We start from the raw sequence: 19,684 nt of genomic DNA, 5'->3' as shown, positions 1-19,684 counted from the left end.
ATCTCTTGGAACTAGAAGGCTGATTTTTTTATCATTAACCCATCTCCACAATACTACCAAACGAGTTTGACAATTTTCTTAAAGGAAGTAGATTATTTTTAGAATAAGCTATTTAAAGCATATTTTTAAAATAAAAATATTTTATGATGCAAATATTTTGTTAAATTTAAATAGTCATAATTGATCAAAAAAGCTTCTGGAATTTGTAAATCAATTTAATTATTGAAAGTGCCTTTAACAGGCTAATTTACACAAAAGCCAATGGTCATTTGGCTGGGCTGTGATAATATTGCTTAACCTTTGCTTTATTTCATTGCAATAACATGTAACAATCAAGCTCATTGAAAATATAGGTATATGCAACTATATATAAAAATTATGGCATTTATAAACAGAAGTTGTTGAAAACATTGCTGTATCCTTCGATGATCCTATTGATTATAAATTGCCAGAGTCCAAGACCATTCTTGAATAAAACAATCAGATAAGCCCGTACTTGTGCCAAAAGAAAAGTTTGCACTGAATTCTTTAACATGGCATACGAAGTAATGTGAAAAAAAACTTGCAAGCTAATAGATCTTAAGAACAAATTAACACCCTAACAGAAACCAGAACAAGAAATTTGTAGACCTACTCCGACATATTCTAATTATCTAAAGGTGTTGGATATCTGAAACAAATATATCTCACTCAGCACTCATACTACCAAGTTCATCCATCAATATCTCTTGGTATCTGTGTCTAGGGTTCTACCACAACTATATTCTTAACACGACCTAGTTCCAACCCTGGTGTCCACTCCAAGTTACACGACAAGAAGTGTGTGATGTTCATAGTGGAGCCCGACCACAGCACACGAGGTACCAAACACTTAATAATAATAAGAATAAATAAGAATAAATAAGATCAAATGTAGATGAATATAGATACAAAGTACAGTGCATGTGGTAATATTAGATGGCTTATGCATTATTTAGAATTTGTAGTGTTTATAAAGCCCCAAGTTACACTAAGCGCTGTAGTCGGTATATTGATAAATGTTTGCCTTTGCTAGAACGGAATTAATAAGTATTTTATTGACAAACTTCTGAGCTTTGTATACAATACAGAACTGACATGAACTTGTAATTTGAAACTTTTCCTCAAAATTCACCGGATAAGAGATCAGATTAAAAATAATATTGTAATAAGTCTTGCTTACAACTCTTGAATTAATTTGTCCACCTGGTATAATTAATTATTTTTAATTAATTAATCCGTATAATTAATCCACTAGGATTAGTGGGACATATTACAGATATTTCGAAATTGTTGTGTAACAAAAGAGCCCTATTTCTTTAGAGTTTTCTTTTGGAATTTAAAACAAAAGTGTAGACCCCACACTATTAGTGAGACAACTGAACAGTCCGGTTGGAAATATAAAGCGATCTATTGGCTTACTGGAAAGATGATCGTACATAGTTACACCGTGCAACTGCCTCCCTGATTTTTGTTAATTATTAGTAGGTGTGTGAGGTGCAGCGTTGGTGAGAGATAAGATAGCGTGGAGGCAGAGGTCTTGTGGAGGCAGTTGGTAGCTTGTGAGGGCCGAGGCCACAGTCACTCCCGCCACGTACTCCTTGGTAAGTAACTTTCATACCTTGGCTACGTCCCCCACACCTATCATCACCCGCTTGTGGACACGGAAGCTCACACTATTTCACACAGATCCTTCTGCAGTCAGGTCTCACTAGCTCTTGGTTGTGCCTGTAAGATAAACCTGGCGCAGACTACCTTCTTTCAGTATCTATTGCAGGTGATTGGTACATGATCGAGGACGTTGTGTTGGCGGGGTTTCAGTGGACTTTACTCCCGTAGTAGCAAAAATATCTAAGATGAATATTCATAATTATTTGAGAGTTAACACTTATATTTAAGTGTTTTATCTGGCAGGAAGGTCAATACACAGTTCTGACACTTGGGTGATATATATACTTCAATACACTACACAGGGCAAAGTGGGTAACGGTATTCCAATACTGAAAATAATCTGGGTAAACAATGAGTTGTAAGAACAATTAAATATGGATAACTAAAAAGTTAAAGGAGGCCTTTCTTATATAAACAAATAAGGCACAACATTAGCTCAACAACGTATTGATCACAGTGATGCAGACTAAACTTTTCCTCATACCATTAAACTTTCACTGCTTGGTTGTTCCATCTTGCATGATGCCTTGATTCTTAGAATTATATATTTGTATCCTAACAATTCTTTTACGTCTAATGTCAATAGCAAGCATGCGCAGAGCTCCATTGCGCTAGTAACATGCACACTAATTATAAAATAATTTTTGTGTCGGGGGACAGGCAGCCAGTTTATACATACAGTACATGATAGGCTTGTATCATGTACCTTATAGGCTTATACCCTGCACACCCAGCAATAATTGGGAACTTGAATGTAAAACAATTTACGGATCGTGTTCTTGTGAAAATCTGGCGCTAAATAATCAAACCGATTCCAGTACCTGACTCATGACCAAACTGTTAAAAGCTGATTATATGTTTTTTTTCTCCGCCTGACTGTATGAAGCCGAGAGCTGCCTGTGGCGTGAACACAACTGACGTCACACGACACACTGACGTGACTAGCATAGTGGACAGTTATATATATCTTATACCCAACTTTACATTTGTCAGCATTAATCTGCATCTGCCAATTTTTAGACAATTTCAAATCCCTATTCAAAGCGTCCTGAAGTGATTGTGATTCTTCGTGTTTATTTCACTCCAGATTTTCGTATCGTTAATTTGCGAATATTTCTGCAAATATTAATCTAAATCATTTGTAAATATTATAAATAGCAGAGGCCTCAGGACAGAGCCTTGTGGCACTCCACTGACAACGGTTTCCCATTCATTTATACATGATCACCACATACAAAATTCTCAGGGAAATTGACAGGGTAGATAAAGACATTATTTAACACAGGTAGTACTCGAACAAGGGCACACCGGTTGAAACTGAATACCCAAATGAGCCACAGAGACATTAGAAATACAATTTTCAGTGTTAGAATAGTTAATAAATGGAATACATTAGGAATTGATGTGGTGGAGACTGACTCCATACACAGTTTCAATTGTAGATATGATAGAGCCCAATAGGTTCTGGAACCTGTACACCAGCAGATCGACAGTTGAGAGGCGGGACCAAAGAGCCGAAGCTCAACCCCCGCAAGCACAACTAAATATGTACACACACACACACGTTCGTTAAACAAGGCTCGACCAAACAGCTGACGATGGCGAGGGTCAGTCAGTCAGCTGGTGAGGCAAAATATACACTGAAGGTGGCGCCACTAACATTCAGTCGACCCACCTAACTCACACTTCCACCCACCTAGCCCACACACCCACCCATCCACCCACCATGCCTTCACCTCGCCACCTACATTCCACCTCCGCCGTATCTTGTAGTCGCACTTGATCTTGGAGGAGGAGGAGGAGGACTTTCCTTGGAGAGTAGAGGCCAAGACTTGGACAAGTATAAACCCCCTACGTCATAGGTGCTCACTAAAGTTAAACACACTCACCCTAACCCAACCCATCCCAAGTTAACCTAACCAAAACAAGAGATTAAAATGTTATGTTTTATGTATGATGTGAAGATGTGACGTCACTATGGCGTCATGAGGGTGGCAGAACAGGTTCTGGATCCCACTGGCCTCAGAGGCGTACCAGAAGATGCACGTCGACAAGGACCACCTGATACGACCCATCATTACGACGTCTGGTGCCACGATAACAGCAGCTCACGTCAGGCTTGCAGGGCGGAGAAACACTGCACATGATTAAACCATCAAGACTTGTCATGGGGGACTTTTAACGGTACATCTCAACCCCACCCACATGCACCCCCACCCGACCCGCCCACAACCACACCCGCTCCACTCAAATGATTTCTCCATCCACTGACATTGATCTTTGACCTTCCAGTCTCGTAAGAAGAGATGAGGGACTTTGGTTGGTTTCCTACCTCCACTGACGGCGCTCACGCACTCGCCGACCACACAATTACACTCCCAACTTAACAATAAAGATTATCCTCACTGAGTGCTTCAGTAACCAGCACAGTGTAACGTGTACTGCTTGACGATAATCCTTTGATTCTTTACTCCGTCGTGCTCGTACCAGCACAGACGATTACTGGTTGTGGTGCATATAAGGCTTATAGGGAAGCCCTAGCCTCGCAGGGAAGCCCGAGCGAGCCTCGTAGGGAAGTCCGAGCCTCGTAGGGAAGTCCGAGCCTCGTAGGGAAGTCCGAGCCTCGTAGGGAAGTCCGAGCCTCGTAGGGTAGCCCGAGCCCCGGAGGGAACCATTAGCCACACAGGAAGGTAATCAAGAGGGGAAAACAAATAAAGAAAGGAAGAAGGAAATATGAGAGAGTAGCGGTGTGTTTGTAGGGGGAGCAGTGTTACCTGGAGAAGGTTCTGAGAGTTCTTCTTTTCCCTGGGGTCAGGCCCCACTTGTGATAACTTGGTCCAACAAACTGTTGCTTGGAGCGGCCCGCAGGCCCACATATCCACTACAACCCGGTTGGTCTGGCACTTCTTGCAAGAACTTGCCTAAGTGCCTCTTGAAGACATCCACCTTTGTCCCTGCAATATTTCTAAGGTTTGTTGGGTTGATCAGCTGTGGACCTTTGATGTTCAGACAGTGCTCTCTGATTGTGCCAATGGCACCTCTAATCTTCACTAGTTCTATTCTGCATTTCCTTCCATATCTTTCGCTCCAGTATGTTGTTATTCTACTGTGCAAATTTGGCACCTGACTTTCCAGTATCTTCCATATATATATTTTTTGCAACCCATTCTCCTGTTTAGATAGTAGTTTGTGTAACTATGTGCACTAGTGTACAAAGGTTGACGTACTAATCAATTAGATTGTAGAACGTTATACTATTCACTTTATAAAGTCGGAAACAAATGAAGCTAAAAAACAAATTTAAATATTCCTAGGCCTAATATAGCACATACATATGTACTATATTAGGCCTCAGATATAGTGTATTAGGCCTAGGGAGGTCAGGTTAGGTTAGTTTGTCTTTGCAACATTAGTAAAAAGTTTTCCTGTTTGTCTATCCGATTTTTTATTTAGTGCCGATTTTTACTTTCTAATTTCATTGTACGTCGGTATATATACTATGGTCCTCATTGTTGCTACAAGTACTACCAGAACAGGAGGATGGGCTAATTATTTGATACCTTTCTCTCTCCTTTCCAGAGAGCATTGAGACGGTCCCAAAAATTTAGATGTTTTATCATGAGTATGCGTGCCGTATATGTTCTCTTTAGTCTCTCTAATTCAGAGATCTCTCCTGCTGAGAAGTGAGAAGTACCGAGCAGTACTCGAGACGAGACAGCACCAGTGATTAAAATAGTATTGTTGAGGGCTCTCTGGATTTGAATGTTTTCATAATACATCCTATCCTTTTACTGGGCGCCGCTATATTTGCTTGGTAATGTTCACTAAATGTCAGGTCGTCAGACATCATAGTTCTACATGTTGCTTTCCTTCTATAATAGTGTCTGAGTGTGTCCTGTACCCTGTGTTTCGTTTAGGCTCATCGTTTCCACCATACCCAAGTAACTTATCATCGTTAAACATCATGTTAGGTTGCCCAATCAAAAAATTTATTAATATCAGCTTGTAGTTTTTCAGTATCTTCTACAGTGGGAATTTTCATGCTGAACTTTGTATCATCTGCAAAGGATGACAGGAATGTGTTAGCCTTTGTGTTGTAGATGTGTTGTGTGATGAATGTTTTGTGAATGTGTCATATATTGGCGGTGGTGGTGGTGGTGGTGGAGGTAGTAGTGGTGGTGGTGGTGGTGGGTGGAGGTGGTGGTGGTGGTGGTGGTGGTGGTGGTGGTGGTGGTGGGTGGAGGGAGAGAGGGCGGCGAGAGAGAGAGAGGGAGTCAGTGTGGTGTTGACTGTGGTGGAGGAGAGGCCGCCAGTGTAGCCAGCAGCAGCCCGCCTCCGACATGAGACAACTGGCTCACGACCCCTCCGCCGCCCCTCAGGTCTGTCTTTATTACTCTTACACCTACAATTCATTTTCTTTCTTTATTATGCACCCCATACCCATCCCGTGGGTGGTGGGGGGAAAGGGTTAGAGGCACATAATGGGTTCAGGCACTAAACCCATAGTTCGTTTAGCTAAATCTTTTGATGCTAGTTACACAATTATTAGTCAAATATACATATATATATATATATATATATATATATATATATATATATATATATATATATACACAATCATTTACACAAATATATATACACATCGATAATCTTTTGTATCACAAGTGATTCAACAAGAGGCTCACAACAGTCACTATACAAGGCACTTTACATCTATGGTGAGTCACACAGTTACTAGTCTTGCTCCACACCCACCCAACTGGGCGGCAGCTTTACAGTCATGTGCTCCACACCCACCCAACTGGGCGGCAGCTTTACAGTCATGTGCTCCACACCCACCCAACTGGGCGGCAGCTTTACAGTCATGTGCTCCACATCCACCCAACTGGGCGGCAGCTTTACAGTCATGTGCTCCACACCCACCCAACTGGGCGGCAGCTTTACAGTCATGTGCTCCACACCCACCCAACTGGGCGGCAGCTTTACAGTCATGTGCTCCACATCCACCCAACTGGGCGGCAGCTGCACCTACAGTAAGCAAATTTTTGATACTTCACTAAGATTCCCGGCAGTACATCATTATGAATGAAGTACTTACACATTTCCTGGACACCACTGATGGTGTTATCTCGGAATTCCGCGATTTTTCCACATTCCATTATATAATGACGCAAAGTATGCGAATAGTTCTGCTGACAGAGTTTACATTTAGTCAAATCTACATCAGCAGATGTTACAAACTCCCAGAGGTACTTGTAGCCGAGCCTAAGCCTAGCAGTGGTGACATATTGAAGTCTGCTATTACACTTCTATCTGTATCATTATCACTATGTGTCACACCTTTTGTAGCCCCTCACTGTCACACATAGTGTAGCCCCACAGTCACACCTAGTGTAGCCCCTCACTATCACACCTAGTGTAGCCCCTCACTGTCACACCTGGTGTAGCCCCACACTGTCACACCTAGTGTAGCCCCTCACTATCACACCTGGTGTAGCCCCTCACTGTCACACCTGGTGTAGCCCCACACAGTCACACCTAGTGTAGCCCCACACTGTCACACCTAGTGTAGCCCCACACTGTCACACCTAGTGTAGCCCCACACTGTCACACCTAGTGTAGCCCCACACTGTCACACCTAGTGTAGCCCTCACTATCACACCTAGTGTAGCCCCTCACTGTCACACCTAGTGTAGCCCCACACTGTCACACCTAGTGTAGCCCCACACTGTCACACCTAGTGTATAGCCCCACACTGTCAGTGTAGCCCCACACTGTCACACTAGCACATGTGGTAAGTGTTGACAGCTGGAGACGCAGAACGCGAGAACACCTGCGGAGTTTATCTCAATTAAGGTCTATTAAGGTCATGTTTTCCTATATATATGATAATATATTTACCAACCAACACATGTTGAAGCACTGGGTGGCCAGTGGTGGTGTGAGCGGGCCCCTTGTTCGCCCTCAACACACACAAGTGCTCGCTCTCATAAGGTCATGTTTGTGACCTTCTCGCCAAACTTTGCCTTAAAACCTTAATTTCTGCACCAAGTATTTCATTGTGATATTCACATGCATGAGGATATACGTACAGGTAAACACACACACACACACACACACACACACACACACACACACACACACACACACACACACACACACACACACACACACACACACACACACACACACACACACACAAAGGGAATTATCAAGGGAATCGACAGGGTTGATAAAGACAGGCTATTTAACACAAGGGACACACGCACAAGGGAACACAGGTGGAAACTGAGTGCCCAAATGAACCACAGAGACGTTAGAAAGAACTTTTTTAGTGTCAGAGTGGTTGACAAATGGAATGCATTAGGAAGTGATGTGGTGGAGGCTGACTCCATATACAGTTTCAAGTGTAGATATGATAGAGCCCAGTAGGCTCAGGAACCTGTACACCAGTTGATTGACGGTTGAGAGGCGGGACCAAAGAGCCAGAGCTCATATTGTGAGGGGGGGGTATGTATGTATCCTCCCTTCACTGTCGCACTTCATGTATTGGATATACATAGGGAATAAATATGGGATACTCATCCGGACATGAATGTTTTACATGCACATAAATTCCTGAACTTTAAATGCAGGAAATATCATTGAGGGAACCGAGCTATTATGAGGGAGAGTCGTGGTGTTGACAACACACACACACACGACCTCCTCTGACAACTTCTGGGTCAGTCGTCCTCTCTTGACTCCAGGGTCGTTAGCCTCACACCACGACCCGCTGATCACTCGTGACGGTACAGGAGCGACCAGTGGAGGAACAGTGCCCAAGCGTCCCCTCACCCACCTCCTCCTCAGACTTGGACCCTGGGATGCTCTCACTTGGGAGCGGAGCGGGCGAGTACTGTGACCACTCCACCAGCACGAGCTGCTACTTGTCGCGCCCTGTTTTGTTAAACTTTTGTGGTATAGCTCGTTCAGAAATGATAATTAGTTATAGGAAATGTTATATAAGAGCCGACGACGTGTGGTATAATACCACACATACAAGCTGTGTGTGTGTAATTACCTAAGAGTAGTTACAGGATGAGAGCTACGCTCGTGGTGTCCCGTCTTCCCAGCACTCTTTGTCATATAACGCTTTGAAACTACTGAGTTTGTGTGTGTGTGTGTGTGTGTGTGTCTTGGACTTACTCCCTGGAGGAGGAGGAAGGGAGGAGTGGACTTGCTGGTGCAGTGGTCGGGGCTGTAAGTGACCTGTGTGAGTGTTGGTGCAGTAAAGGTGAAGAGTTGCTCCGGAAATGTTAAGTGTCTCAAGGTGTTGTGGCCACACTTGCTGCACACACACACACACACACCTATTAACACGCCTTACATAAATGTATTTATTAATACATTTATTAATACATTCATTAATGTATTAATACATTACTTTCCGTATGTATTATAATACATATATTAATAATGAATGTATATTAATAATACATTAACCACTTGTTAATATCATGACTTGGGTGTTGATTTGCAATTTAAATTTACTATTTGTACCTGCAGACTCGAACTCCTGGACCCCGCCTTTCTAATCAATCTATTTTTCCTCTGTTATGTCTATTACATATATTTCTCTTCACAAACGCGCGCACACACACGCACATCCCCAAGAAGCAGCCCGTAACTGCTGTCTAACTCCCAGGTACCTATTTACTGCTATGTGAACAGAAGCATCAGGGTGAAAGAAACTCAGCTCATTTGTTTCTGCCTGGCCCGGGAATCGAACCCGGGCCTTTAGGACTATAACCCCCGAGCGCTGTCCACTCAGCGGCGAGGCCCCCTCTGTGTGTGTACTCACCTAGTTGTGCTTGCGGAGGTTGACCTTCGGCTCTTTGGTCCCGCCTCTCAACTGTCAATCAACTGGTGTACAGGTTACTGAGCTTATTGGTCTCAATCATATCTACATTTGAAACTGTGTATGGAGTCAGCCTCCACCACATCACTTCCTAATGCATTCCACCTGTTAACTACTGACACTGAAAAAGTTCTTTCTAACGTCCCTGTGGCTCATTTGGGTACTCAGCTTCCACCCGTGTCCCCTTGTTCGCGTACCGCCAGTGTTGAATAGTTTATCCTTGTCTACCCTGTCCTGTCAATTCCCCTAAGGATTTTGTATGTAGTGATCATGTCTCCCCTTACTGTGTCGTAAGGTGCATTTCCCGCAGCCTTTCCTCGTAACTCATGCCTCTTAGTTCAGGGACTAGTCTAGTGGCATTTTTGTGTGTGTGTGTGTGTGTGTGTGTGTGTGTGTGTGTGTGTGTGTGTGTGTGTGTGTGTGTGTGTGTGTGTGTGTGTGTGTGTGTGTGTGCGTGCGTGTGTGCGTGTGCGTGCGTGTGCGTGCGTGTGCGTGCGTGCGTGCCCTACTCCAAGCCAAACATATCACCCCACTCCTGACAAACAAGTCTCTGGTAGAGCACGCAACCCAAAAAATTGAATTTAGGTTAGGGGAAAGGGAGTAATTACTTTGTAGCCACAAAAATGTGTTGAGATTAGAAAAATGCCTTATGTAATCTCCGTCCACCACTGCCACCCCCCTTCTCTCTCTCTCTCTCTCTCTCTCTCTCTCTCTCTCTCTCTCTCTCTCTCTCTCTCTCTCTCTCTCTCTCTCTCTCTCTCTCTCTCTCTCTCTCTCTCTCTCTCTCTCTCTCTCTCTCTCTCTCTCTCTCTCTCTCTCTCTCTCTCTCTCTCTCTCTCTCTCTCTCTCTCTCTCTCTCTCTCTCTCTCTCTCTCTCTCTCTCTCTCTCTCTCTCTCTCTCTCTCTCTCTCTCTCTCTCTCTCTCTCTCTCTCTCTCTCTCTCTCTCTCTCTCTCTCTCTCTCTCTCTCTCTCTCTCTCTCTCTCTCTCTCTCTCTCTCTCTCTCTCTCTCTCTCTCTCTCTCTCTCTCTCTCTCTCTCTCTCTCTCTCTCTCTCTCTCTCTCTCTCTCTCTCTCTCTCTCTCTCTCTCTCTCTCTCTCTCTCTCTCTCTCTCTCTCTCTCTCTCTCTCTCTCTCTCTCTCTCTCTCTCTCTCTCTCTCTCTCTCTCTCTCTCTCTCTCTCTCTCTCTCTCTCTCTCTCTCTCTCTCTCTCTCTCTCTCTCTCTCTCTCTCTCTCTCTCTCTCTCTCTCTCTCTCTCTCTCTCTCTCTCTCTCTCTCTCTCTCTCTCTCTCTCTCTCTCTCTCTCTCTCTCTCTCTCTCTCTCTCTCTCTCTCTCTCTCTCTCTCTCTCTCTCTCTCTCTCTCTCTCTCTCTCTCTCTCTCTCTCTCTCTCTCTCTCTCTCTCTCTCTCTCTCTCTCTCTCTCTCTCTCTCTCTCTCTCTCTCTCTCTCTCTCTCTCTCTCTCTCTCTCTCGGGAGTACCTCAAGGGTACTCCTGTTCTTAATATACTTAAACAACAGAGGAAGTAAGGTGGTCCATGCTTGCTGAGCATGTTAAGGTAATAAGCGGGATCACACATGAAGACTGCAAGGTGAACTAGACAATCTCCAGAGATGTTCACGCGAATATTTTCTGGACTTTAACAGAGACAATGAAAGGTTACGAGGATATGAATTGGAGCAAGAAGACCTCAGACACGACACAGGATGAAGGGAAGACGACTTCCAACTTCAGAAAAGACAAAAAAATACTTGAGAGTAGAGATAACTGGAGGTCTAAGACCAGAGGAAGACACAAGCACATTAACGAGGGCAGCAGATGCCACGCCGACAAGCGTCCGGTTATCCTTTAGTAACTTGAACAAAGGACAGCCCAACTACTTTGGCTGGACGGTAGAGCGACGGTCTCGCTTCATGCAGATCGGCGTTCAATCCCCGACCGTCCAAGTGGTTGGGCACCATTCCTCCCGCCTCGTCCTATCCCAAATCCTTCTCCTGACCCCTTCCCAGTGCTATATAGTCGTAATGGCTTGGCGCTTCCCCTGATAGTTCCTTCCTTGAACAAAGGACCTTGTGAGCATTATGTGCGAGAGCCATTACCGAGTATGCTGCCCCGACATACAACCTCCACACAAGGAAACACAATAAGTAAATAGAAAATGTCCAAAAAATGCACAACAAGGCGGGTTCCTGACTTACGAAGCCAGGCTGAGGGAACTGTGCCTCACTACACTGGCCTAAATATAGACTGAGGCAGACATGATAACGACGTACAAGGATTCAAGGGGAAATTGATCACAAATTGAGAGTCCAAGGAGACAAAATGGCAGATGGAAACACAAATGAGTCAAGAGATGTAAGAATGAATTTGATCATTTGAAGATGTGTAAAAAATATAACAGACTGGACGAGGAAATTGTCGAGGTCAAATCGTTACAGTTTTAAGTGTAAATATAAGAAAACTTGTGAAAAGTCTTTGCAGTAAATTACTGATGGTGGAAAGGCGAGGCTTAAGACGAGAGAGTGGAGTGTAGAGGGACATGAAGGCAGTACACACACTCTCAAGGCTCGGGGTGGGGGGAGGCTCGGGGTGGGGCAATGCTCAGGGTGGGGCAAGGCTCGGGGTGGGGCAAGGCTCGGGGTGGGGCAAGGCTCGGGGTGGGGCTCGGGTGGTGTGTGCAGCACTCGAGGACATCACCAGAGAACACTGGTGACGCTTCTCTCGCCTCTGCTCTATGAGTGAGCAACTTTACCACAACCTTGTAAACAATAATCTCACACTCCGCCACTAACACTTCAACCAAAATGTCGTTAGTAATTCTTGACTCAAACATAAAAAAACAAAACAAAATGTAAAGTTCCTTTGGAAATCCCACACTCACGAGGGCTTCAATTTCAACCCGGATCCTCTCAGTGAAACTTACAGATTATTGGGACCGACTTAAAGGCCTAAATCTGTATTCTCTTAAGCGCAGACGGGAGAGATACATAATAATTTACACGTGGAAAATAGTAGAGGGGCTGGTCCCAAACCTGCACACAGAAATAACACCACATGAGACCAGGAGGCATGGCAGGATATGCAGAATACCCCCGTTGAAGAATAGAGGTGCAACAGGTACTCTGAGAGAGAACTCTATCAACATCGCGGGCATAAGACTATAAGCACTGGCTGACCCCTCATAGTATTCAAAAAAGAAGTTGGTAAACACCCCCCACAGGATACCTGAACAACCAGGCTGTAACTCATACCTCAGACTGCGAGTATTTGCGTCCAACAGCCTGGTTGAATAGACCACCAACCAGGAGGTCTGGCCAGAGACCGGGCCGCGGGGACGGTGATCCACAGAAGCAACACAATGTTACCAGACTGTAAGGTATACTGGCGAGTGTAGAGTCCCGTCCTGTGAGGGGTATGATGAACAAGTGAGTTACAGGAGGATGGAGACTGGTGGTGTTGGGAGAGTCTGAAGGTGAGGGGCGGAGTTCCCTGCTCGTGTGTGTCGCTGGTCCGACCATTATATCCACTACCAAGTATTTCTTTCAGATTCCCGTAGTTGCCTTCCTGGCCTGATCCGCTACTCTGTGTTCCCATATACTTGCTGGCCTGGACGGTACACCCACGTCTCCACCTGCTCCTGCACTTGTCGAGGTCTGCTTACAACACTACACAGCCTTCCACTTTCATGTGAACCATTAGGCAAGTTGCGCGTCAATTGCCAACACTAACATGTCCTAGCTCGATCCCTCGGGCAGGTCGTTCCTGTACATAACGACCAGATCCCTGGAAGACACCACTTAAGGTGCTAGGCTCATTGTGGGGGGAAAGAGTGATGGTATTGGTGGTAGGGGGTGGTTGTGGGGGTTAGTAATGATGGTGGGATGATTGGTGGGGTGGTAGCAATGGTAGTGAATGTGATAGTTGGTATTGGTGTGATGGTGGGAGGTAGGGGGGGGGGTACCAGTGAGGTTTAACAAAAGTCAAGGTTTAACTCCGACCCTCCAACTGGTGTTGTTATACTCCCCCCCCCCCCACACCCCCCCCCCCTCTACTTGAAGCGCCCCATACACCCACGCCCACAAAAAATGTGTGGGTGTTATGTGGGCGTGTATTCACCTAGTTGTGCTTCCGGGGGTTGAACTCTGGCTCTTTCGGCCCGCCTCTCAACTGTCGGTCAATCCACTTTTTTTTCGCGAACGCGCGCACACACACAGGAAGCAGCCCGTAACAGCTGTCTAACTCTCAGGTACCTATTTACTTCTAGGTGAACCTATGGCAGGATGTGCAGGAGTGATAGAAATTCTGGCCATTTGTTTCTGCCATTGCCAGGGATCGATCCCCGATCCCTAGGGTTACGAATCCCGACCGCTGTACACTCAGCTACCAGGTCCCTTATATTAGATCCGTATAAGTATCGTAATTAACGGTTTTTAATAGTTACGGATGTGTTGATGTGGCCGAGAGAGAGAGAGAGAGAGAGGATAAATATAAGTGAAGAATGGCTGTAGTAAGCAATAAAAGCGTATACTGTAATATATAAGATGGAGGACAGGCTCTGATTATGACGCGTAGCTGAGACAAGTAACCTTTACCCTCAGTATATCTCTACCACCACCACCACCACTAGCACTACCACCACCACCACTAGCACCACCACCACCACCACAGTTATGAAGCACCTGCCTGGAAGCCGCACCTTGGGAAGCACAGCTTGTCGGTTATCTCGTGTAGCTTCTTGGGATCAACAGCCCCGCGGCCCGGTCCCCGACCAGGCCTCCTGGTTGGTCGTCTGGTCAACCAGACTGTTGGACGCGGCTGCTCGCAGCCTGACGAATGAATCACAGCCTGGTTGATCAGGTATCCTTTGATTTGTTCTTTATATTACGTAATGTTGCTTATCCTCGCCCGCCCTGCCTCACTAAGCTCCTCGTTTTGTAATCATCTTGAATCCTTTTTAGTCGACTTCCACTCACACCTCCTTGTCGTTTTCTGTGAGAATCTCTTCTTGCTTCCTCAGCCTGGCCACGTGACCACTGTTTGTCTTATTATAGGATTACTCACCAGCACTGGATCATCCTCCCTCGCTGCTGTGTAGTTTTCAATTTGCTCTCCTTAACCTAATGTATTATTTTCAAGCTTTCTTTAGCATCTTTATATTGTCCCCTGCACACAGTGCTCTGTACTTTTTCCATACTTTTTGGAATGCACTAAAAGTGGTCGTGATAAGCCACCTCTAGCCATAACTTTAAGGCCAAATACGACAGAGGACTGTACAGTTAAATAACTTGAAAGGTACCAGCACATGTCCACTACGGGCTCACCATAGACCGTGCTGATTGCAACTTTTGTTCAGAGTGGCTGAATCTGGAACAACAACAACAGTACCAGCGCATACAGCAACAAGCCAGGAGACAGGTATAGCCCGCATGACATCCCTGGTCGGCCGAGTTATGGCAACAGGTGGGGGAGGAGGGGGGGGGTGGAGGTGATGGATGAGTGGGTGGAGGTGATGGATGAGTGGGTGGAGGTGGGTGGCGGTAGCAGGCAGCGTCAACTGGGTCAGAGGCCATACGACGCCCTCACCATACCTACCATGAGCGGCCTGGTTCATGTCCTCCCACTGTCCGCTCTGGTACCACAGGAGACCACAGGTAGGCTACAGTAGGCTGGACGGGAGAGGAAATGTTAATGAAATATATCATCTTTCAAACTGTCATCCGCACTTCCTGAGAATAACCACCGTGAAGGGTATATATACTCTTTCAGATATTAACTTTGAATGACAATATTAGACAACCCACAAATCTGAAAATCAAAATAGACGACGTTTCGGTCCATTATGGACCATTATCTGGGACGGATACTGGTCCAGGACGGACCGAAACATCGTTAACTCTTTTACTGCAGACTTAAGGGTTAGGGGTCTATTTTTCACCCGCGTTATAATGACGTATTGTCTGCCATGACAATACACAATATTGCCAGTATGTGGCCACATGGTCTCTCCCATGTTGTGTGTCACACTGGTCACACCTCACGTCTCCCGTATCACACTAAATGGTCTTGTTTATCTTCCATGTTGGTCACCACCACGGTGCTGCCGCTGCTGTCGCCACCCCTCAACACCACCACTACACTACGACCACACCACCTCAACACCACGACCACGCCACCTCTACACCACGACCACACCACCTCTACACCACGACCACACCACCCCAACACCACGACCACACCATCTCTATACCACCCCAACACCACGACCACACCACCCCTACACCACCCCAACACAGTTGCCGCCGAAGATGAACGGGAGCAAGGCCCCAGCTGCTACCCCAGGCGAGGAGATCACCAAGGAGATCCGCAAACTCAGTTTCGAGGATAAGTCAACGAGTAACAAAGGTCAGTTATACTTTTTCACCTTTGACCCCACCCCCGCCACACCTGTGACCCTTCATGACTCCACCCCGCCACACCTGTGACCCTCCCTGACCCCACCTCGCCTCACCTGTGGCGTATCCTGACCCCACCCCGCCTCACCTGTGACCTCGACCAATAGTGAAGACAATACAGCCTCCAAGTGGATTATATATCGTAGCAGGAGGTTGGGTTCTATAATCACATGTTAGGTCCTCTTAGCTTCAAGTTATGATGACGCTTTCTCAAGATATTTCATGAAAAAAGAGAACATGCTGTAATTTGAGGTAAAAAGTAGATTTTAAGCTTGTATCTGCATCAGTGTAACTCAACAACAATTATATCAGTGTATGTTGAGTGTGTCAGTGTTGTGGTGTAAGGTATGTGAAGACAACTGAGGCAGGACGGCTGTATAGCACTTGGAAGGGATATGGTAACAAAGAGCAGGGAAGGCATTGTGCCCACCCACGTGCATCATGCGGGGATTGAACACCGACCTGCAAGAAGCGAAGTGGTCACTGTACCGACCAGTGCAAGTGGCTGGTGCCCGCTGGGCTCTCCATATGATCCATGACAACATGGTAGAACAAATATTACAGGAAATAGTATACAACTGGAAGGCATAATACTAATACTACTACTACTACTAATACTAATAATAATGTTGTGTGGGGGACGGTGACAGAGAGCAGACAGCAGCAGCTGGAGCAGACGTCAGCAGCCTTGTCTCTCCCACAAGAGTTCGTCGTCAAGTACCTGGGACACCGCGACGCTGGAGGACTCTGGGGCATCAAGGTGGGTGTACCTGGCCGTCTGCACCAGTGTTGGAGCCCTCAGCAGGGGGTAGAGGGGCGTGGGTCAACAGGAGGTAGAGGGGCGTGGGTCAACAGGGGGTAGAGGGGCGTGGGTCAACAGGGGATAGAGGGGCGTGGGTCAACAGAGGGTAGAGGGGCGTGGGTCAACAGAGGGTAGAGGGGCGTGGGTCAACAGGGGGTAGAGGGGCGTGGGTCAACAGGGGGTAGAGGGGCGTGGGTCAACAGAGGGTAGAGGGGCGTGGGTCAACAGGGGAGGGTAGAGGGGCGTGGGTCATCACATTATGGGCTGATAACAATATATGTGATCTTCAGCACACGAGGAAACCTGTGGACGAAATGGTAGCTCAGGCGAAGGAGATGAAGGCGGGCGAGACGCTGCCCTTCCTCAAGCTGACAGTGAGTGACAAGGGCGTCGACATCACCGACATGCCCCAGAACGTCAACAAGGACTTCGAAGGCGGCTTCTACAACATCGACGTCATCAGGTCAGTCGGGTTGACATCCAGGATATGATGGGAACATTAGTGGCTTAGTCAATATTCCTGACAATAACAGGTTGCTATTCAAGTGTTTAAGGGTACCAGTTGGACTAACGTGTACTATTTTCCGTGTGTGTTTGTGTGCGTGTGGGAGCAGCTACGGCGTGCAAGACCTGGTGTACACGCGAGTGTTCGCCATGATCGTGGTACGGGAGGAGTCAGGAAGCATCAAGACCCAACACCCGTTCCAGTGTCACGCCTTCGTCTGCGACTCCCGACACAACGCCCGCAAGCTCACCTTCGCCCTGGCCCAGGCCTTCCAGCAGTTCTCCAAGGAGGTACTCCAACCCCCCAAACCCCCTCTTCTTCTATATATATATATATACACTGATATATATTATATATACAATTCTTTATTGTAAGTACCTCTAATATACTCCTCCCGCCTCACTTTCATCCACCAGTAATCCGTCTCACTGATCCTCCGGCAGGTGAAGGGCAACAAGTCCGTCAAGAAACCGAAAAAGTTCGCCATTGATCTCCGCTCGCCAGAGGAGATCGAGGTTGACCTTAAGGAAGCAGACTCGGAGGCCTAAGGAGGAGGGTTGACGGCCCTCAACTCTCACTACCAATTATAACAAGTAAAAACACAAAATTATAAACTGAGGAAAAATTCTAGATATTGAAGCAAAAAATAACAGAAACGATGAACAGTGAACAGGGGGAACTAAAACAAACAAGCAATAATTAAGTATTTAAGAAATGCCTGAAAGTGTACACTTATAAAACATTTTTGATTATTAATATTATTTTCTTATTTATTGTAAAAAATAATAATATTAGTATTAAAGATGATATAAATTATAAGGGGATAATAAAATAATTCAATGGAGCAAATTTAAGTGACAATTAGTATGGAGACGTTATAAAGTGCGTTAGGGCGCTAGACACAAGGGCCTTAAGAGTGTAGAAAGCCGGAGCAAGACACCAAGCCTGGTGACAAGCCGCCGGCGTGAACCAGCAGTGACTGACGGAGCCTGCTGGAGGCTCGTGTGAGGAGCACTAACAGGAAGCTTCACAGCCCTCAACATTATCATTCAACAAGAGCCAGACACGCATGGTTCTATCCTAGCTGTTGTTGCCATCTCTCAGTGATGTTAATACCTCTCCAACACCGCCTCGCACCTCCCATCTCCACGAGGCCTTCGTAACCCCGAGGTCCACCTCTCGTCATCACTATCGAGGTCCTCCTTCTACAGGTGTTCCTACTATGGCCGCTCCAGCTGCTCCCAACATCCACCTCACCATCATCATCATCATCTAAAAAAACATAATCGTCGTGACACTATTATTTCCTCTACCATGACGAGACCCTCGCAGACACGTCCCTGCACGACGAGAACCCCACAGACACGTCCCTGGACGACGAGACCCTCACAGACACGTCCCTGCACGACGAGAACCTCGCAGACACGTCCCTGGACGACGAGACCCTCACAGACACGTCCCTGCACGACGAGACCCTCACAGACACGTCCCTGCACGACGAGAACCTCGCAGATACGTCCCTGGACGACGAGACCCTCGCAGACACGTCCCTGCACGACGAGAACCCCACAGACACGTCCCTGGACGACGAGACCCTCACAGACACGTCCCTGCACGACGAGAACCTCGCAGACACGTCCCTGGACGACGAGAACCTCGCAGACACGTCCCTGGACGACGAGAACCTCGCAGACACGTCTCTGGACGACGAGACCCTCGCAGACACGTCTCTGGACGACGAGACCCTCGCAGACACGTCCCTGGACGACGAGAACGTCGCAGACACGTCTCTGGACGACGAGACCCTCGCAGACACGTCCCTGGACGACGAGAACCTCGCAGACACGTCCCTGGACGACGAGAACCTCGCAGACACGTCCCTGGACGACGAGACCCTCGCAGACACGTCCCTGGACGACGAGAACCTCGCAGACACGTCTCTGGACGACGAGACCCTCGCAGACACGTCCCTGGACGACGAGAACCTCGCAGACACGTCCCTGGACGACGAGAACCCCGCAGACACGTCCCTGAACGGCGAAAACCCCAGAGAGGTGTCTGGACTCATCCACAGAACCCAAGAACTGTGCCTTAGAGAGATATGGACATTATGGACCCAAAACACGCAAGAAACAGCGGTGGTGCAAATGACTGAAGCAAAGGTGAGAACGACACCGTGGCAAGAGCGGGAGCCAGACAAGCTACGAGAACGAGGAGAGCTGCAGAAACAAGCAAGAGTAACGAGCACTCGCTCACAGCGAGCGAGGCGGCCAGGACGCGTGGAGGCTCAATCCTCCATCGGACGACAGATGGTTGGTGAGTACACCAGGAAGTGGGT

At 46.8% G+C, this 19,684-nt stretch overlaps 1 protein-coding gene across 2 annotated transcripts; it reads left to right on the top strand.

The window, feature by feature from the left end:
• The first annotated feature begins 1,492 nt into the window (after positions 1-1,492).
• On the top strand, positions 1,493-18,649 carry LOC123765424 (low density lipoprotein receptor adapter protein 1). 2 transcript variants are annotated; one of them, XM_045753970.2, is made up of 6 exons: positions 1,493-1,622; positions 15,881-15,989; positions 16,690-16,799; positions 17,132-17,304; positions 17,456-17,636; positions 17,790-18,649. In XM_045753970.2, exons 2-6 carry the CDS (start codon positions 15,893-15,895, stop codon positions 17,892-17,894), a joined length of 666 nt encoding a protein of 221 aa, XP_045609926.1. In that variant the 5' UTR covers positions 1,493-1,622; positions 15,881-15,892; the 3' UTR covers positions 17,895-18,649. The 2 variants fall into 2 exon arrangements, with proteins under 2 accessions (XP_045609926.1, XP_045609925.1); XM_045753969.2 differs by lacking the exon at positions 1,493-1,622 and adding an exon at positions 5,955-6,068.
• Positions 18,650-19,684: the final 1,035 nt, after the last annotated feature.

This window comes from Procambarus clarkii, chromosome 30, assembly GCF_040958095.1.
Source record: "Procambarus clarkii isolate CNS0578487 chromosome 30, FALCON_Pclarkii_2.0, whole genome shotgun sequence".
NCBI classification, from domain to species: Eukaryota; Metazoa; Arthropoda; class Malacostraca; order Decapoda; family Cambaridae; genus Procambarus; species Procambarus clarkii.
The sequence above is the reverse complement of the archived record's forward strand: the minus strand, read 5'-3'. Positions and strand labels throughout refer to the sequence as shown.

Coding starts and splice junctions, on each gene's coding strand:
- LOC123765424 (XM_045753969.2), top strand. CDS start 6,030: ATGAGACAACTGGCTCACGACCCCTCCGCCGCCCCTCAG. Junction 15,990..16,689: donor TAAGTCAACGAGTAACAAAG/GTCAGTTATACT, acceptor GGACGGTGACAG/AGAGCAGACAGCAGCAGCTG. Junction 17,637..17,789: donor TCCAGCAGTTCTCCAAGGAG/GTACTCCAACCC, acceptor ATCCTCCGGCAG/GTGAAGGGCAACAAGTCCGT.